At 39.9% G+C, this 17,316-nt stretch overlaps 1 protein-coding gene across 2 annotated transcripts in view; it reads left to right on the top strand.

Annotated features, from left to right (window-relative positions):
• The window catches only part of CRB1 (crumbs cell polarity complex component 1), a 93,053-nt gene that overhangs the window by 57,096 nt on the left and 18,641 nt on the right, over positions 1-17,316 (top strand). For both annotated transcript variants that reach the window (XM_030279379.4, XM_072932637.1), the window contains exons 6-11: positions 1,953-2,900; positions 6,324-6,874; positions 7,255-7,420; positions 8,710-9,616; positions 10,837-10,965; positions 13,909-14,035. In XM_030279379.4, coding sequence (XP_030135239.4) covers positions 1,953-2,900; positions 6,324-6,874; positions 7,255-7,420; positions 8,710-9,616; positions 10,837-10,965; positions 13,909-14,035 — 2,828 coding nt within the window. The remainder of the gene's footprint in view (positions 1-1,952; positions 2,901-6,323; positions 6,875-7,254; positions 7,421-8,709; positions 9,617-10,836; positions 10,966-13,908; positions 14,036-17,316) is intronic.

The raw sequence follows: 17,316 nt of genomic DNA, 5'->3' as shown, positions 1-17,316 counted from the left end.
AACTTCACTTTTCATATAGAGGAACAGCAAAAGCAGGACAAGTTGCTAACACTGAAATTGCCACAAACTGGACAAAGCAGACGTGGCTGTGGCCCCCAGTCAGGAGCAGTTTGGGAACTGCACTTCACTTGGAGAAAGTCAGCCCCAATGAGTCACATTTCTGCCAGATGCCACTGCTCATTAAGGTATACACAGACACCTCTCATGGAATAAAGATGAGCCTGGCTGGAAACAGAGAGAGACTGCTGCAGCAAAACCCACTGCCAGGCCAGGGAGATGGCACTAGCTGTGCTCCATAGCCTGAAGCTTCAAGGGGAAAGTCAGTGTATGCTTTAATTGAGGACTGATGAGTGACTTGGATTGCTGCACAGAGAGTCTTTTGTGTACCTGCTATGACCACTTCACTCTGGCTAATCTTTTAAACAAATCACTCCCAGTTCCCTCAGTTCCCTCCTGGCTCTCCTGTACTTACCACTCTCCCAGATGGGTCCAGTTACAACTGTGACTCAATAAAGTGGACAGGCAAGGGACTAGCCTGAGCAACTACACTAATCTACTGCTATTTGAAGCATTCCATTGGCTGAATGCGGCTCTGTAATTTTCCATGAGGAATGGCTGTGTTTTGTTATAAAGTCTGATGTGAATTTGTACATAAAGCTAGGTGTGGTACCTGGCACACCCAGCTGCCACTCCATGAGCCTCAGAACATCTGATCATTACCTGATTTACAGGCAGCAGTTTTGCTGTTTGGATGGATGAAAAGTTATCTATTTAATTTGTGCTGGTGATACTAGAAAACTATCTGCAAAGTGTTTTTCATTTTTCTCTAAGATAACTATGAAGGGAAGTGGAAATGTTAAGAGCTGCACTGAGCATGAGTTATCAAAAAAAGTATCTGGATATTTTGAATGCTTCCAAGGGAGATGAGAAACAGATTTTCCCTGATCCACTGCATGTTTATCGGTCACTTGATTGCTCAAGGGAGAGGTTACTGTAATTACTGCTTTATAGATGAACAACAGTACAGAGGGGTAAACCCGTTAGTTTTACAAGAGGAACAGATTTGGTTTTGTTTGTGAAGTGTGATCCAGCAGACCCACTTAAGCCACATCTATCCATTTACAGTGGAGCTGAGATTAGGAGTTCTCCTTTTACCAGATATATCAGAAGCCAAGCATTATATAGAAGAAGAGGAAAACTGTGTTGACCATCTCCTGCAGAAGCACTCTTATCACCAATCAACCTCTGATATATTTGAGAGAATATTCCTTTAATCTCATCTTGCTTTATATTTTGTAAGAGGAGAGGTAAAAAAGCTCCCCTGTTTTGTAGTACATACATTTTGCAGGCATGTTCACCCACTTGTCAGCCTGACCCACCATGTCAGTATCATCTGTGACTGTCACTTGAAGAGTGTTGCTCCAAGATGTTTCAAATGGGACCAGGAATAATTTGTCTGTAGTTCTGACACTGTTTGAATGAACATGTAAAAGGAGGAATGACCAGCAGATCATCCTCCAGCTGACCTCCATACTATATTATAAATAGGAATTAAGCAACAGCTCTTGGAGTTTTTGTATGTGATAATTCAGTTCTTTACAAAGCATTCTAAATTTCTACCATAGGATATGTGGGAAACAATTTCTTGATCCCATCTGATGATGTTTATCTTAATTTCATCACATTATCCATATCAAAACTGTGCATTTGTTTGGTTCTTTTCTCCAAAATGTGGTTATCAGTCAGGTGTTTACATAATACTTTGCACAAGGAAACCATGACAACTGAATAGCCTTTTTATATTTAAAGTATATTTTTTTACTTGTCCATCATCTATTTATCAAGGCATTCCCCTCTAATAAAAGATAATTTAATAAAACTCATTATTAAAAGTGTTATTTTGGGCTGCAGTTATTCAAACCGGAATGCCTAATTCTTTGTTTATTCTTCAGGTACTCACTGTGATGAAGACGTCAACGAATGTTACACGAACCCTTGCCAAAATGGTGGGATCTGTGAGAATTTTCCTGGAAATTACACTTGCCATTGCCCACCTGCAGACAAAGAAGGAATTTTTTATGGTGGCTGGAACTGTACAGAAGTTCTGCATGGCTGTACTGATCATCAATGCCAAAACAATGGAATATGTATCCCACATTTAAAAAATGGCCAACATGGATTCAGCTGCATATGTCCACCTGGGTATACTGGAATACACTGTGAAACCATAACCACATTTTCTTTTCAAGGAAACAGTTTCCTTTTGTTGAAGAATCCCCAGACCCATAAAAAGGATTTTTTCTATAATATAAACCTGAGGTTTCAAACTGTGCAACCCACAGCTTTTCTGTTTCACCGAGGGGAGAAAAACACCTTTGCAAAGTTGGAATTACTGAATGGCTACTTACACTTATCCGTGCAAGTCAATAATCAGCCACAGGCTCTTTTGCATATCCCACATAATGTCAGTGATGGAGAATGGCATTCAGTGGAGGTAACCTTGGCAAGAGCTGTTATTCTTAATTTGCTTGACAGCTCTTGTGTAGAATCCTGTCTCAATAAAACATCTGCTAAGATAGATAACGAGCCGGTGATGTTTGCGTTTCAGAGCACGTTTTTGGGCGGCTTACCAGTGGGGAACAGCAACCCTCTACAGAACACCTTTAATACACATTCTGCACCTTCATTTGTAGGCTGTCTTCAGGATGTTGAGATAGACTTGAATGTTATTACTCCAGAGAATGTATCATCTGGGTCATCTTTAAATGTCAGGACAGGATGTGCTAAAAAGGACTGGTGTGACCCCCACCCGTGCCAGAACAGGGGACGCTGCATCAACCTGTGGCTGAGCTACCACTGCGACTGCTACCGGCCCTACACGGGGCCAGACTGTGCAGCAGGTAAGGGACAAACACTGCTCTCTGAGCTTGATGTGCTGTGTGGCCCTTAGGATCTCTGGGGCTTAATGTCAAGTGGTAAGCCAGTGCAAAAAGTTAGTAGTGGCACACCTTTGTTATTTTCTAGTTACTTTCCAAGAAGGCTGCTTATCAGCCTGACCAAAAAAAAATAAAGAAAAAAGAAAAAAAAGTCAGGCTAAACTGGTGGATTCCACTCCTCTTGTTTTAAACTCTTCTCAGTGCCCTTGACACTCCATAAACTCTGAAAAAACTGTAGTACTCTGGATGCTGAGTAAAATTTAGCAAGCAAGCAAGTTACCTGGAGTTTAAGACTTATTTTCAAAGCATTCTTTGAAAACTTTATCTTCAAGCTCTCTAGGTTTTATAAAGAGATTCATTTAAGGCAATGAAAGGCAAGCAAAAATACTGCAAGTTAAAAAAAGACAGATTCCAATTTAAAAGAAATGAATGAGATTATACTCTTAGCTTAATCTGATTAGCCCAAGGAGCAGGCAGGGCTGAAAGCAGCTGGAAACAGAGTCCATTCATCCCTCAGCTGGTCCCAAAGTGGGGCTGGACAATCCCCAGTGCAGGCTGCTGTTCTCAGAGAGCTGCATGGGGACCAGAGGGAAACATAGCCCTGTCTGGGTGAGCAGAAAAGCTCATCTCAGCAAACAGCTCCCATGGCAGTGGGGAGCAGGAACACAAAAGCTGCAGATGCCTGTAGCACTTTCCCTGCTACAAATGATCTTTGCAGTGCAGGATGGGGCAAAGTGGAAGGACAACAGGAGGTTCCTGTCCAGCTCCCTTCTGCATCTGCTGTGTGATCTCCTAGAGCAACCCTCTGGAATGATTTGAGCTGAGCTGTGTAATCCTTCCCCAAGCAGAGTTTAAGGGATTTCAAACAAGCAGTTTTGTTTAAGAAAATTGCACAGGACTAAGTCTTCATGCCGTGGCCTTGCCTCTGCCTCCCTCATCCACACACAGTCAGCAGAGCAATGTTTAGGGAGCAAGAAATACAGACGTACATACACGTGTACACACATAAGTATATTTATGTAGATGTATTTGGCATGTGTACTGAAAAAATTAAACACAAAAGCAAAGCCATGGTCAGATTGGAATGGACAGATCTTAAACTTGTATAAACTGGCATGGCCACAGTGCTGCCAGTGAAGCTACATTGATTCACATCAGCTGAACAACTGGCCTCAGGGGTTATTGAATGTATTGCTGCAGAAAGCTGGGCCTTCAAATACATTTCAAATGTTTGAATACAAGTTCATTTTGCATGCTCTACCTAATACTTATCAATACCTTTCAATAGTTTTTCCTTTTGGTTTTATTGCAAAATGACAAAGTCTGGGAGGTAATTGTAACAGACTTCTTTGAAGTGTAGCTGTAATTTATCCAAAGATTTGGAAGGCAACTTTTGAATATAGGACAACATCTGGGAAATAAGTTTGCCTTCTTATATGAAGCAAAATTAAAACCATTCAGGGCCAGGAGCAGCTTATACTGGCATTAGAACTGTTGAGAATGATTAGAAAGCATGCTTTTTTTCATTCCTGCTGACCACAATATTCCTTGCTAATCATGGCACTGTGCCATTTGGTACATAGGCTGTAGATATATGTCACATGTAAAAGACTGTGGCAGGTTTCTAAAGAGGCAGAGTGGTGGAGGCTTGTGGTAAAGGATGACATAAGAAATACTGGTGTCTTTCTGAAGAAAAGCTGCTGCCAAGTATTTAATTGACAAGACGCAATATTTTCTCTACATATACAAAATAACAAACAGATGTTGACTCATTTTGATCAACATCCAGATGTTGTGACCCAAGAGGTTAATATTGACCAAGGTGATGCTAGTCATCTCATCAAACAGATCAGGCTGACGATATATGTGTATGTTTATAAATAGAGAGAAATGTGACAAGGTAATTGTAAACATGAAATCCCTTTCTGGAGATCAAGGCTTCTTTCTAATACTGCAGTTGTGGAACCCTCAGTTCAGCAGAATTTTTCTTTTTACCCTCATGAAAAAAGTGTCTCAGTCTCCAGTACAACCTTAAGAGAAGATACAACTTAAAACTCTTGTATGTAGAAATGATTTTTTGTTGAAATTGTTGTTTTGAGGAATTAAGTCTGTTTAACAAGTAGATGTAGATATATAGGCATTCTTATTCATAGAAATAAACTATTTCAAATTAAATTAAGAAATTGTCTGTTTAGGAATAAGCATGGGATTTATTCCTATTGCTAAATAATATGACCATACCCCATAGCAGTGCAGTGGTTATTAAGGGTCTGTTGGGGCTTCATAGTCAGTCCCTTATTTTCATCATTTTTTTAATGCAGTCATAAAAAAAAAGTAGTTTTGCAGGCAGAAAGTTGGCCCATGACATCCTCCTCCAGGAGTTTTACTGCACAACAGACGACTGAATCTTCAGATGTGTGAGCATTTAAAAAACACTAGGTTTATTTTTGATAGGAATTTGATATATGAAAAATAGCTCCCGAAACTGTTTAGGCAGGAAGTCTGTAATATTGAGGACAAGATCACAAAACTTATTGTAAAAATAGAAACACTTAGTTGTTCTTTAAAGAAATTATTAATCAGAATAAAATAATAGTTTTGGCTACATATTTTGTATCCTTAAAAGACTGAAAATCATTACTGAAAATAAGGGGTGAAGGACAGACAGATGGTTTTGGTTTAATCATTTTAATTGATAAGCACAAAGAAAAGAAAACTTACTTGGTCCTGGATCATGTTTCTCCCGTGGCTCTGTGGGCACTCAGGGACTGAGCAGGATTCATGGCTGGATACAAATTGATGTAGGTGAGCATATGTTGAGTCCCAGCAACAAAAAGTCTGTCAGGGAACTGGGGAGCCCATGCAGCGCCACACAGGTGATCTATTCACACAAGAGGGCTTTGCCCAGCAGCTTTCTGTGATTGGAATCTGTGCAAAAGATATCACAAAATCTCAGAACTGCATTAACTTCCAAAGCAAGAGGATCAAAGCAGGTAGGTTCTTTTCAAAATGATCTTTCCGAGGATCAATGCAGAAAACTGTATAAATTTGTCCTTGTTTTACTACTTGAAAACACAGCATTACACAGGGCATGATAGAGAGGAAAAATGTGCCCAATTATTTAACATCTGGTCTTGCACTGGGGCTTAATGCTACAGCCATGGAAGCCAACAGGAATTTTGAAACAGAAGCTGTTTACAGTTGGACCAAGTCTTTGTCCATCCATAAATACAAGCATATCTTACTACCATACATAAATATCACCAGAACTAGTTATTTAATCATTGCATTGGCTCCTTTGTAATTTAGCCCTAACTATTTTATTTTTCTCCCTTCTCTTCTTTTTTTGTTTTTATTTTTGCCTTTTCCCATATCTCTAAACTCAAGAGTACATTCCAGGCCGGTTTGGATCTGAGGACTCCTCAGGCTATGCTGCTTTTCCTGTTGGTTCCACTCAGAATGAGAACTTCATCATATCAATGTTTGTCCGAACACGCAAACCTTCTGGCTTGTTACTGGCTCTGAGGAATAGCACTTACCTCTACATAAGAGTCTATTTGGAAGGTGGGAAACTGACCATGCTAGCTCTAAATTCCATGAAGTTATTAGGGAAACACTCAGTGAACGATGGAAACTTTTACTTAATAACCTTAAAAATAGAACCAAATAAGATGGAGTTATTCCAGTCCTCTCACTACCTAGGCTTTATTTCTACTCCAGCACTAACCATCCAAAGTAATGATATTCTTTACATTGGAGGCCTACCAGATAGCAAAGAAACTGACAGAAATGGCAGGTATTTCAAAGGCTGTATCCAAGATGTAAGAGTGAATAACCAGCCGCTGGAATTCTTCCCCATCACCAATCCACCAAATTCTCTTATCAACCGAACACTGATCAACGTTACCCAAGGCTGTACTGGTGACAACCTCTGCAAGGTAAGAATGACATTTTTCAGAGCATTTTCACATGCTTATAATGGGGAACGTTCTTCCATGTTTTTAGTACATTCCCACACATTATTTGATTATAATGACAGATTAGAAAAACATGCAAAATGCTAGAAAGAGCAGGTTTTGTTAAGCTATGCTCCATATGATGAGTATCAGAAGCAAAATATATTTGCAATATATTTTGAGATTGGAATACTGTTTTTCACTAATTATTGAACATGCTGTACTGTCACAATACTGGTCTTTATAATTTTCCATCTGAAATAGAAAGAAAACTTCTTTTTGCCTCATAGTCCCCCATGCCTAGAGTTGGGTTTCCAACAGCCTTGATTCATACTGAGGTTCTCTCTTCTCTTTCCCCATAGTCCAGCCCTTGCCACAATGGTGGTGTGTGCTATTCAATCTGGGATGACTTCACTTGCACGTGCCCCCCTAACACAGTGGGGAAGGCATGTGAGGAAGTTAAGTGGTGTGAGCTTGGGCCCTGTCCTCATGAAGCACAATGCAAGCTGGTGCACCAAGGATTTGAATGTAGGTACATTTCAGTTGTTCCAATCATCTTTGGAGAGCAGCAGCAATAGACATTTTCAGCAGCATTTCCTTGAAACAAAGTATTAACTAGTTGTATTCTTAGCTACAGGATAAACAACTTCTTGTTCAACACAGGATAACAAAATAATAGCTCTCCTGGACAGTGAGTTCTCTGCCTTGTGTCTTCTGCTAAAAAAAAAACAAAAAAACAAAACAACTTCAGTGCTTTTGTGAGATATTTCAAAAAATCAGGAATAATCTTGAAAAATTCTGACTTTCCTTTTAGCATGATTTCCTCTGAGGAAATTTTTCCATGAGAAAGGCACCAGATTTGATGCACCAGGAAATGCAGTTGTACCTCTACTGCCTTGGCATCAGGATATGAAGTCAGGATATTCCTACTAGGACTCCAGATTCTTTTCCTCAAACTTTACTAAGTCCAGAGATAGTTCAGAAACCCATCTTATCTCAGATCTTTCAAAGCCATTTTTAAATGAAGTACAGACAGAAGACATTCCTTCCTGTCCCTCCTCCCTGTCTAAAATCCTCAGGAATTTCAGAACATTTACATTTACAACCCAATGAGCAAGTGCATTTTAGTAGAAACCATGCTAATGAAAGGTGTCAAATACCTTTGTGAAGATGTCCATAAAGCTGCCACAACGTTGCCCATCAATTTTCACTCACAGCAGTGCGAGCTGAGTTCTGCTGCCCTCCCAGTCCCACCTGCACGGGGCTGTGGCCGTGCCTGCACACCAGGAGAAGCTGGCTTTGAATGTGACAGGCACAACTCTGCTCACAGGGATTTTGAAGGAGCTTTCCATCAACTGACTTCCATTAAATTCATCCTTTTGCATTGGTGAGATAAAATTGGGATCCAATTAAATACTTCATAAAACATCTTAAGACTCACCCAAGAAAAAAGGAATTGGGATGAAATATTCACCCAGCCATGGGGAATGACTAGGCTGCCTGTAATTAGGAAACAATCATACAGTGACAAATGTATGCCCTTTTTGAAACAGAGAGATAACAGTAATGTAGAATTGTATGTTAGAGTGATACCCTGGGATGATGCAAAGCAGTACACTTTGGGTGTGATTATAGCTGATGCTGGTGCTGCCCTGTAATTGCCATGAGGGGCAGACCAGGATAACCAAAACACTGGTGGAATTTGACTGTTTTCCAGCAAACCCAAAGCAATTATATAGCATGTGCACTGGAGAGACATCTTTCCACATGTATTGGTATAAAACTGGCCTGGTTTCTCGATTGCTGTCTTTTCACAGGTCTTGCTAACGCAGTGTTCAGTGGCCGGAGCAGCGCGATATTTTACAGAAGCAACGGGAAAATCAGCAGAGACCTCACCAATATCGTCTTTGGCTTTCGAACCAGGGACACTGATGTGATCCTGCTGTATGCAGAGAGGGAGCCTGAGTTTGTCATCATCAGTATCCACAACTCCAAACTCTTGTTTCAATTACAAAGTGGCAACAGTTTCTACAGGCTGACCCTGGCGAGTTCAGTGCCTGTGAGCGATGGCAAATGGCACCGAGTGATGGTCTCTATGGTGGAGCCCCGGTCCCAGTCCTCCAGATGGTACATGGATATCGACAGCAAGAGAGACACGGCAACCAGCACAGCTGCTGCAGGAAGCCTCAACTTTCTAAGAGAAGAGACAGACATCTATGTGGCTGACAAGGCTTTTGACAGCCTGGATGGCCTGCGAGGGTGCATGAGCACCATAGAAATCAGTGGTATTTATCTCTCGTACTTCGAAAATGCTGACATCCCTACTAAAAAACCTCAAGAGGAGCAATTTCTCAAAATATCTGCAAACCCTGCTCTTACTGGCTGTTTGGAGGTAGATTTCTGCAGCTCTGACCCCTGTATGCATGGGGGGATATGTGAAGACTTTTACACTTCCTACCGCTGTGTATGTCCTGATGGATGGACTGGAACCTACTGTGAAGTCAACATTGATGAGTGCTCTTCAAACCCCTGCATCCATGGGAACTGCACAGATGGGATTGCCTCCTATGAGTGCAGCTGTGAGCCTGGTTACACCGGGGAGAACTGTGAGGAGGACATAGACGACTGCCATGGCCACCAGTGTGTGAATGGGGCCACCTGTGTTGATGGGATTAATGGATACTCCTGTCTGTGTGCTGCTAACTTCACAGGCAGGTTTTGCAGGTACTGTAAACAAGGCTGATCTGTATGATTTTGTCAAGTCTCTTCCGAAGGGCTTTTTATATCACTGATGTCTTTGTTTTAAGCACAGATGTTTTGTATCTGTCTCTATATTAATCATGGCTGCAGACTCGATGTATGAAGAGTACAGAAAGTTGTACAGATCAATTAGATGTGGAGAGCTGCCAGCTCAGGCAGAGACTGATGAGACAAGGACTGAAGGAACAAGGCACAGCTCTGTTGCCCTGATCTGCTGTCGACATTGGGCCTGTGAGCTCTCTGATGACAAGATTACAAGTCTTCCAGATCCTGAAAATACATGTGCTACATCTTCTTTTCAGAAAAAAAAAAAATCTTAAGGCTTTTAAATCTCTAAAACAATATTTTATTAGAGTAATAGGACTCTAGAGCTATAAATAGAGGAATTCAGAGTTGGTAAGAGAAAATAACAATAGAAAATAAGTTGTTTTTTTCTCCACCCACAGCATCTTTTCTGGGCTGGTCTTTTCCTCCCAGCGTACTCTTAGTCCCGATGGCTGCAAACACCACACAACCCACTTTTGCCATTGCTTCTGACAGTGCTCATACGCTGTTTCCTATTCCTCCCAGACTCTCCCCTAGAAAGGCTGCAGACTTTTCCCTTTAATTGCCCTTCTCTGCACACCCATAAAATTCCGCCCTCTAAGCATATCCAATTCCTCTCCAAGAAGGCAAAATCCTTCTCCTTCCTTCAGAGGACTCCAACAAATCCAGTCTGCTGCATCCCAAAGGATGCAGACGGACAATCATCTTCATGATACCCAACTACAGTCTTTTAGGATATAATTACTAAAATTTACAGGTTTTGTTGACTTTTTCTGAGTAGTGAGAACATCCTCAGATTTGAAGATGCCTTATGGTGGCCCAATATTTTTTATCTTTTGAACTCTTATAATAAGCTGTCCAGGTATCACACAAAACCACATTAGTAATGTAAGTAGAGTGATTTCCATTTTTTTAAATGATAAATGAATCATAAATTTGCCAGTAAATATTTGAAAAAGAAAAATTAAATGCATCAAATTAAAAAAGTTAGGCAAAACATGTTCTGGGAATCTTAAATCTGAGTTCCAGCTGTCATTCCTTTGGGCAATATCCTGCTCCCCTGCTTCAGCTGAGAGAGCACGAGGCATCCAGAAACTAGGAGACTGCAAATAACTGCTGCTGCCTTCTTGTTTCCCCAGGTATCGAAGATTGCCTTACACAGTGTGTGGGAACGAAGAGAGGAACCTCACATGTTTCAACTACGGCAACTGCACCGACCTTGGCGGGGAGCTGAGCTGCACGTGCCTGCCGGGCTTTGTGGGAGAACGGTGAGAGGCTTTGTCCTGCCCGTCCTTGGGGAGCACCTCTTCCAAAAGCTCTTCCAAGAGTGCAGGGGGTAACAGCCAGCCCTCTGGCAGAAATACAGACAAAGCAGCTGTTTAGGTGCAGCAGTTCCTTGCTAGAGTGACTCTGAGGGTCTGCAGTATTGTGATTTTAGACAAAAATCACAAATGAACACAGCAAGGTTTAGTCCAATGCAGCACTAGTAATTCAGCCCAAGATATTATTTCTTAAACAGTGCTGCAGGCTTGCTTCTCTGTCCCTTTTTTTTGCTTCTGTGCCAAATTTTCATATGACAATTTAGAATGTTGCCTTCCATAGGTGGGGACACAAACACACATATCCTGCTTATATACATATACCAGCTACATGCTCTGGCACATAAATACACAAAGCTGTTTCATTTTCACATGTCTGTGCTGTGAATATACAATCTATTCTATCACAGGGATGGTAAGAGGTGGCATACCTGGTGGCATGGTATACCACACTTTCTTGCTGAATGCTGAAGGGTGAGAACAGAATGATTACTTTTAGAAGAGATTAAGGAATACTTTGTGCATGTTATTGTTTAGCCTGGAACAGAGGGACCTTCCTCACAGTGACATTTGTATCTTGTAGCACAAATCACACTTAATACTGGCCTTCAAAGAGCTCTGGAGCAGGGAGGGCTGAGAGCCTCAGGGCAGGTATCAGGTGCTGCAGAAACCTAGGAAGGCATTGTCCCAGTCATAGCCTGAACAGGTAAGGACATTTTGGATAGAGAGACAGGAAAAAAATGTATTTACTCCTGATGGAACTAGCATCACATCAGAGTATAATATCCAAAAGTTCAACAGGACCAAGCTGTAACACAGAGAAGTTTCCAACAAAAGGTTTTCATTCTCTCAAAAACTTATGAGCCCACTGATTTTGTGGAAAGAGTACAGTAGGCTATAAAAGACATGAAATGAAGATTTCCACCCACTCAACGCACAGTGTAGTTGGCAGACACACTTGAGTTGCACTGTTAACAGCCAGGTCACCTGTGTACCACCTCACAATATTCAACAAGGGGAAAAGGATACAATAAAATAAAATTTTAAGCAGTAAAAGCATATTCATAGCCACTTCTGCACTGCGTGTATTTCTTGCAGCTTCGAGGCAGCAGAAAAGCACTTTTTTCCTTCTCTCTCCCTGCCAGCCTACCTGCTAACTGCAGCTTTGGGAATGAGCCTTCCTTCCATCCATCCCAGAGGCTGGCAGTAATCTCTCTTTTACAGTTCCCAAGGTTCTCGTCTGGAGCCTGTGCCCGGCGAGCTGCGGGGAGCTGCCTGTGGCAGCCAGGCTCTCTTCTGCAGCCTCTCAAATGGACCATTTGGCCTCTGCTCCTCCAGGCCAAACCATAAACCAGCAGTGCTCCCATGCTTGGGGGTCTCACTAGATCAAATGAGAACATTTAATCCCTTTTTTGTTCAACTTTTTTTCAGAACAAATTCAAATATATCTGTTAATAAGAATATTAAAACCAAACCCCTTTGTATATTTATGTATTAGACTGATAAAGCAGGCATTTTCTTTTAAGATAGTATTTCAGCCCTCAGAAAGCCACTCATACACAGTATAGAGAAATTCTATGCCAATCAATTAACTTGGGATCACATAAAAAAAATCCCAATGGACTTAAGAGCAGGTGGAAAGGGAAATGTGTAAAGATTAATCTCCATAAAAGAAGATAGAGCTCTCTCTCAAAAACAAATTTGTCATTTAGTTCTGGCTGGAACTTTCAAAATTATGTAAGGGGAGTCAGGTTTTAAAGAGTTCCTGAAACTCAGTTGGATTACCCAATTCCCTGGAAGATTTGAAAAGTTGTTGGCTTTTTAAAAAATGTGCATAGGTAATTTCACAGTAGCTACACAATTTTTATACACTGGACAAATAACTTAGCTCTTTGAAGTATATGAATATAATTTACCATTTAAGGAAGCTAGTGAAAGAATATTTAGATTAATAGAGTAAAATTGTTTAATAAAAAATGCTCTTCTCTGAGGTAAGATTAAAATTTTGTTGCTTGGTTATGAATATGATTGAACAAAGCAATTCGTTATAATTCAGAGAGAATTTCTCACATTCTTCTCCAAGTATAAACCTGCATTTTTACCTGGAAAAAATAGGATTAACTGTTAACATTATTTGATAAAAGGGAGCAGGGAATTAAAAGGGAAATTTTTCAGAGCAGAAAATCATCAAATTAGTAGTTTTCAAACAGTCTTACACATCCCTCATTATGCTTCCATTGGCTGCCTTGAGAAATTATAACTCAAATTTCCTGTATCACCAGAATTAGCTCAAAGCCATTTAATGATACATATTAAGGCTTATGAAACCTGTCATGCACCATTCTTACCTTTTTTGGGGCCCATCTCAGAGTGACTGGATAGGAAATTGGGCTGGGATCTATTGGCATTCCAAATTGAGGGAAGAAATTAAAAGGTAAAAAAAAAAACCAAACCAAAAAGCAGGTGAATATTTCCAGTACCACTCAGCTGGCAAAACCACCCATTTGTTTGACTTATATCCAGATTACTGAGAAGGGAACTGTGCCCTCAGCTCCCTGGAACAATGAAAAGGACAGGCAAGCTGTCAGCAGGACTTGCACCAGAGCTGGCTCTGAGATCACACAAGAACTTGCATTGCACCTTGCTAAGCACCATTAACTATGAGGTGATGAAACAACCAGGGATGAAATTACCTGCTTAACTGTGTTTGGAAATCATACAGGAAGTTCAAGGTTTGAGTGGGGCTCATCAGCCAGTTAAAAAACCATAAACAGGTGTGGAAGTGCACCCCAGCGCATCTTCTTGCCCCTGAGGTGCTGAATTAAACACGTGCCTGTTGGAGGCAGGGGATGCCTGGTTCCTGAGGCTGACTGCTTGCAGTCTTTCCTGCAGGTGTGAGAAGGACATTGATGAGTGCAGCTCTGACCCATGTCTGAACGGGGGCCTCTGCCAGAACCTCCTCAACAAGTTCCACTGCCTGTGCGACGTGAACTTTGCCGGCGACCGCTGTGAGATCGATGTAAGCGACCTCTCCTTTTTTGTCTCTTTGCTCTTGTGGCAGAATCTCTTTCAGCTTCTCTCCTATCTCATTCTGCGAATGGATGATGAACCAGCAGTCGAGTGGGGTGATCAGGAAGACTATTGAGCAGTCTTTAAACTTTTGTGTTTTACTGCAGCAGAAGATGCCTTGACTAACCAGCTTAGCAAAGCAACACAAATATCAGAGTTTTAAAACTTGTTTTATATTTCTTTGAATGGTTTTTCTATGAAACGCTTCAGATCTGGTTTAGTTAATCAATTCAGTTTTAGAACAAATGCCAGCAGATTTGTTAGAGTTCACCCCACCTTCACCAGCACATTTCACCACATGGGCACTGCCAGTGGGTGACAGTGAGACAACTAACAGGCAGCACAACTGTCACATTTACTGAGGGTGGCATTCAAACCCTACTGCAATGAGTGGCAGACTTGCTGCCGTCAGTAATTCTAATCTTAAGTTAAATCATCCAGGTGGTCACTATTTTACATCACACACCATGTTTATTGCTGTTCTTTGGCAGTTAGGCCTCACACCTGTGAAATCATGAGGGATATTTTTGGATAATTAGGTAATGGTTTGGATTAGCATTTAACAACATGCTGAGGAGGTTCCCACATCCATTTGAATTAGTGTCAATCCTGCACTGATATCACCAATCCTGATCCTCTGCTCCAGTAGCCTCTACACATCCAATGTACTCTACTGAGATAAAATATAACCATCTTAATCTTTACCAACATTTCCCCTTTCAAGAGAGGCCCAGTAAGTATCTCAGACTTGAAATCACAGATTTGTTGTTTGTTTAAAGATTTCTACAACTTTAAGTAAATCTGTTTTACTTATTAGTAGATCAGTGTCATCAGACAAAAAAAAAAAAGATGGGATTTTTCCTTCTTAAGAAGCAATCAAAGTAATTGGGTTGGTTGTCCATGGATTCTTAAAAGAATGAAAAAAATGGACCTGAAAATTATGAGCACCAGGATATTTAACAAAAATATAGCAAAATATCTTTGTAGTTTCCTTTGAGAGTGCAGACACAACTGAAATACATTGTTAAATACTAAACATTTGTAAAAAGTGAGGTTTTTTTTTTGTTTGTTTTTAACTATTCTTTAAGACAAAAAACCCATTTATGAATGGTGAAGTAATTTATTTGGACATTTATTATTATATTTGCATAGATTCTCTATCCCTTTTAGTCATTTGAATAGTCTCCTTGCAAGAGGATTTGAAAGAATAAGCATGTATAGGGTGGTGTTTTATTACTCAGCTATATGGCAGGTAGCAGCGTTTTAAAGACTAACACCAGACTGGGAGTTTTCTGATTCTAGAGGGAACAATTGATCTTTTGGAGAAGTCCTTGAAAACATTGGTATCAGTTCCCCCCACTTCAGATCTGACCTTGTCCTCCCTAACTCGCTGCAGGTTGGACCTGGTACATCCAGGAAAAGCAAATCCCCCCTTTAAATCTCCAGTGACATCAGGACACTCTGAAATGTGTCTAAGTGGGATTTTAAGGTTTCTGTTTTGCCACAGCAGGATATGAATCAGACAGTGGATCAAGACTATTTTTTATTTTCCACCTTTCGTAAATGCCCCAAGATCTGTTATTTTTTTGGGTACCACTCAGTGCACAAATGCAGCAACGTTTGTGCTGTTAAAAACCCTACTCCTATTTTAGGGGGGAGTAAAAAAAACAAACAAACTTATACACATTTGTGGAAAAAAAGAATTATGATTCATCCCTGTCACATATTCCTGTTCTAGCATCTGCCTTAGTATGAAAATTAAGCACAGTGCGTTTACCTATGAGAATTGTACACAAGGATAATATCTTTGCTGACTTTGTCATACCTGAAAAAGATTCAAGAAATGGTTTTTGTTAAACTCTTATTAAATATAATCTTAAATAATTTTGTATTTTATATATATATAGATGGGAATGCATGGGAGATGAAATTAATGTAGCAGTGTCAGAAAGAAAACTATATATACTATCAGATATAGGTTTAGTTTTCTTACTGGCAATCACATGTAATACTGGCAATTCTAGAACACAGACAAAGAGAGAAAAACACAATCAGACTGCAATTGGATTTTTTTATTCCAATGAAAATACAGTTTTGGAAAATTGCTTTCATGTGGAGAAATTTAAAATAATAGCATCTTATGTTGGGAATTTCATTCCAAACTGTAGCTTTCATTCAATCGTAGCTAAAACCATTTCTCAGTTCAGTATTATTGAAATGAAAAATAATCAGAAATAACTTGAAATAAAAACTGTCCTATTTCAGAATGCTAACTAAAGACAAAGAAATTTTAAAACTTCAAATGAAAAAAGTGCTGCTACTAATCAAAGCTGTTCAAATAATTTTTTTAATAGCTATAATTAAGAAAATAATGAAGTTTGGTTTGGTTTTATTTTCTCACTGGGTTTAGTTCAGTCTCCACATAACTAAATTGAACCATTATGTACTTTATAGAATATGCACTACAGGACACATTACATTAAGCAAAAATTTTATCATGGTCTTAATGTTGAAGAAAGGTAGAAAGCAATAAATGTAATAACAGTATGTCTGACATTAGACCTATGTTCAAAATGTGAAAACAATAAGAATCCATTTGTACAGAGATTTCAATACTCTTTCTATTCAACACTAGACACTTGATATGAGTGGTTATGCAATATTAAACACAGGTTTATATTAATTTACAGCAATATGCAAATTATTATTCTAAACTCAAGTAGCAGGGCATCAGTTCTCTCTTTCTTTTACTGAAAACACTCACCTGTAATTGAATTCTTTCCTTCCTCTAATGCCTTGTCATCATGAAACATCCCTGGCCTCAGAAATGCTGCTCTCTTCCTCTTTGTACTTCTGTATCCTCAACTGCATTGTGCACGTGTACATAAATTTCCTACCTTTATACACCAAATAAACCTTCTGCCTTTGTCTCTTTATGTCTGCTCCTCATTTCCTGCTGATGGCTCTGTTCATTTGCTTTCAGTGTGCCATGTTTTCTGAACACTTCACAGGAACACCACACACCAACCAAGGTTGCTTCATCCTGGAGTTTTCCAGGAGTTCTCCACATGTTCTTCATACATCTCCAGTGTTGTAATTGTACTTAAAATCTTTTGATAGTTGATTTTTTTTTTTTAATTAAGAACACAAACTCCCTGCTGAGTTCATGCTTTCATGGAAAATCAGTATTTATAAAAAAAAAGAAATATCAAAACACACTCCTACTAATTT

This window comes from Taeniopygia guttata, chromosome 8 (genome assembly GCF_048771995.1).
Source record: "Taeniopygia guttata chromosome 8, bTaeGut7.mat, whole genome shotgun sequence".
NCBI classification, from domain to species: domain Eukaryota; kingdom Metazoa; phylum Chordata; class Aves; order Passeriformes; family Estrildidae; genus Taeniopygia; species Taeniopygia guttata.
The sequence above is the reverse complement of the archived record's forward strand: the minus strand, read 5'-3'. Positions and strand labels throughout refer to the sequence as shown.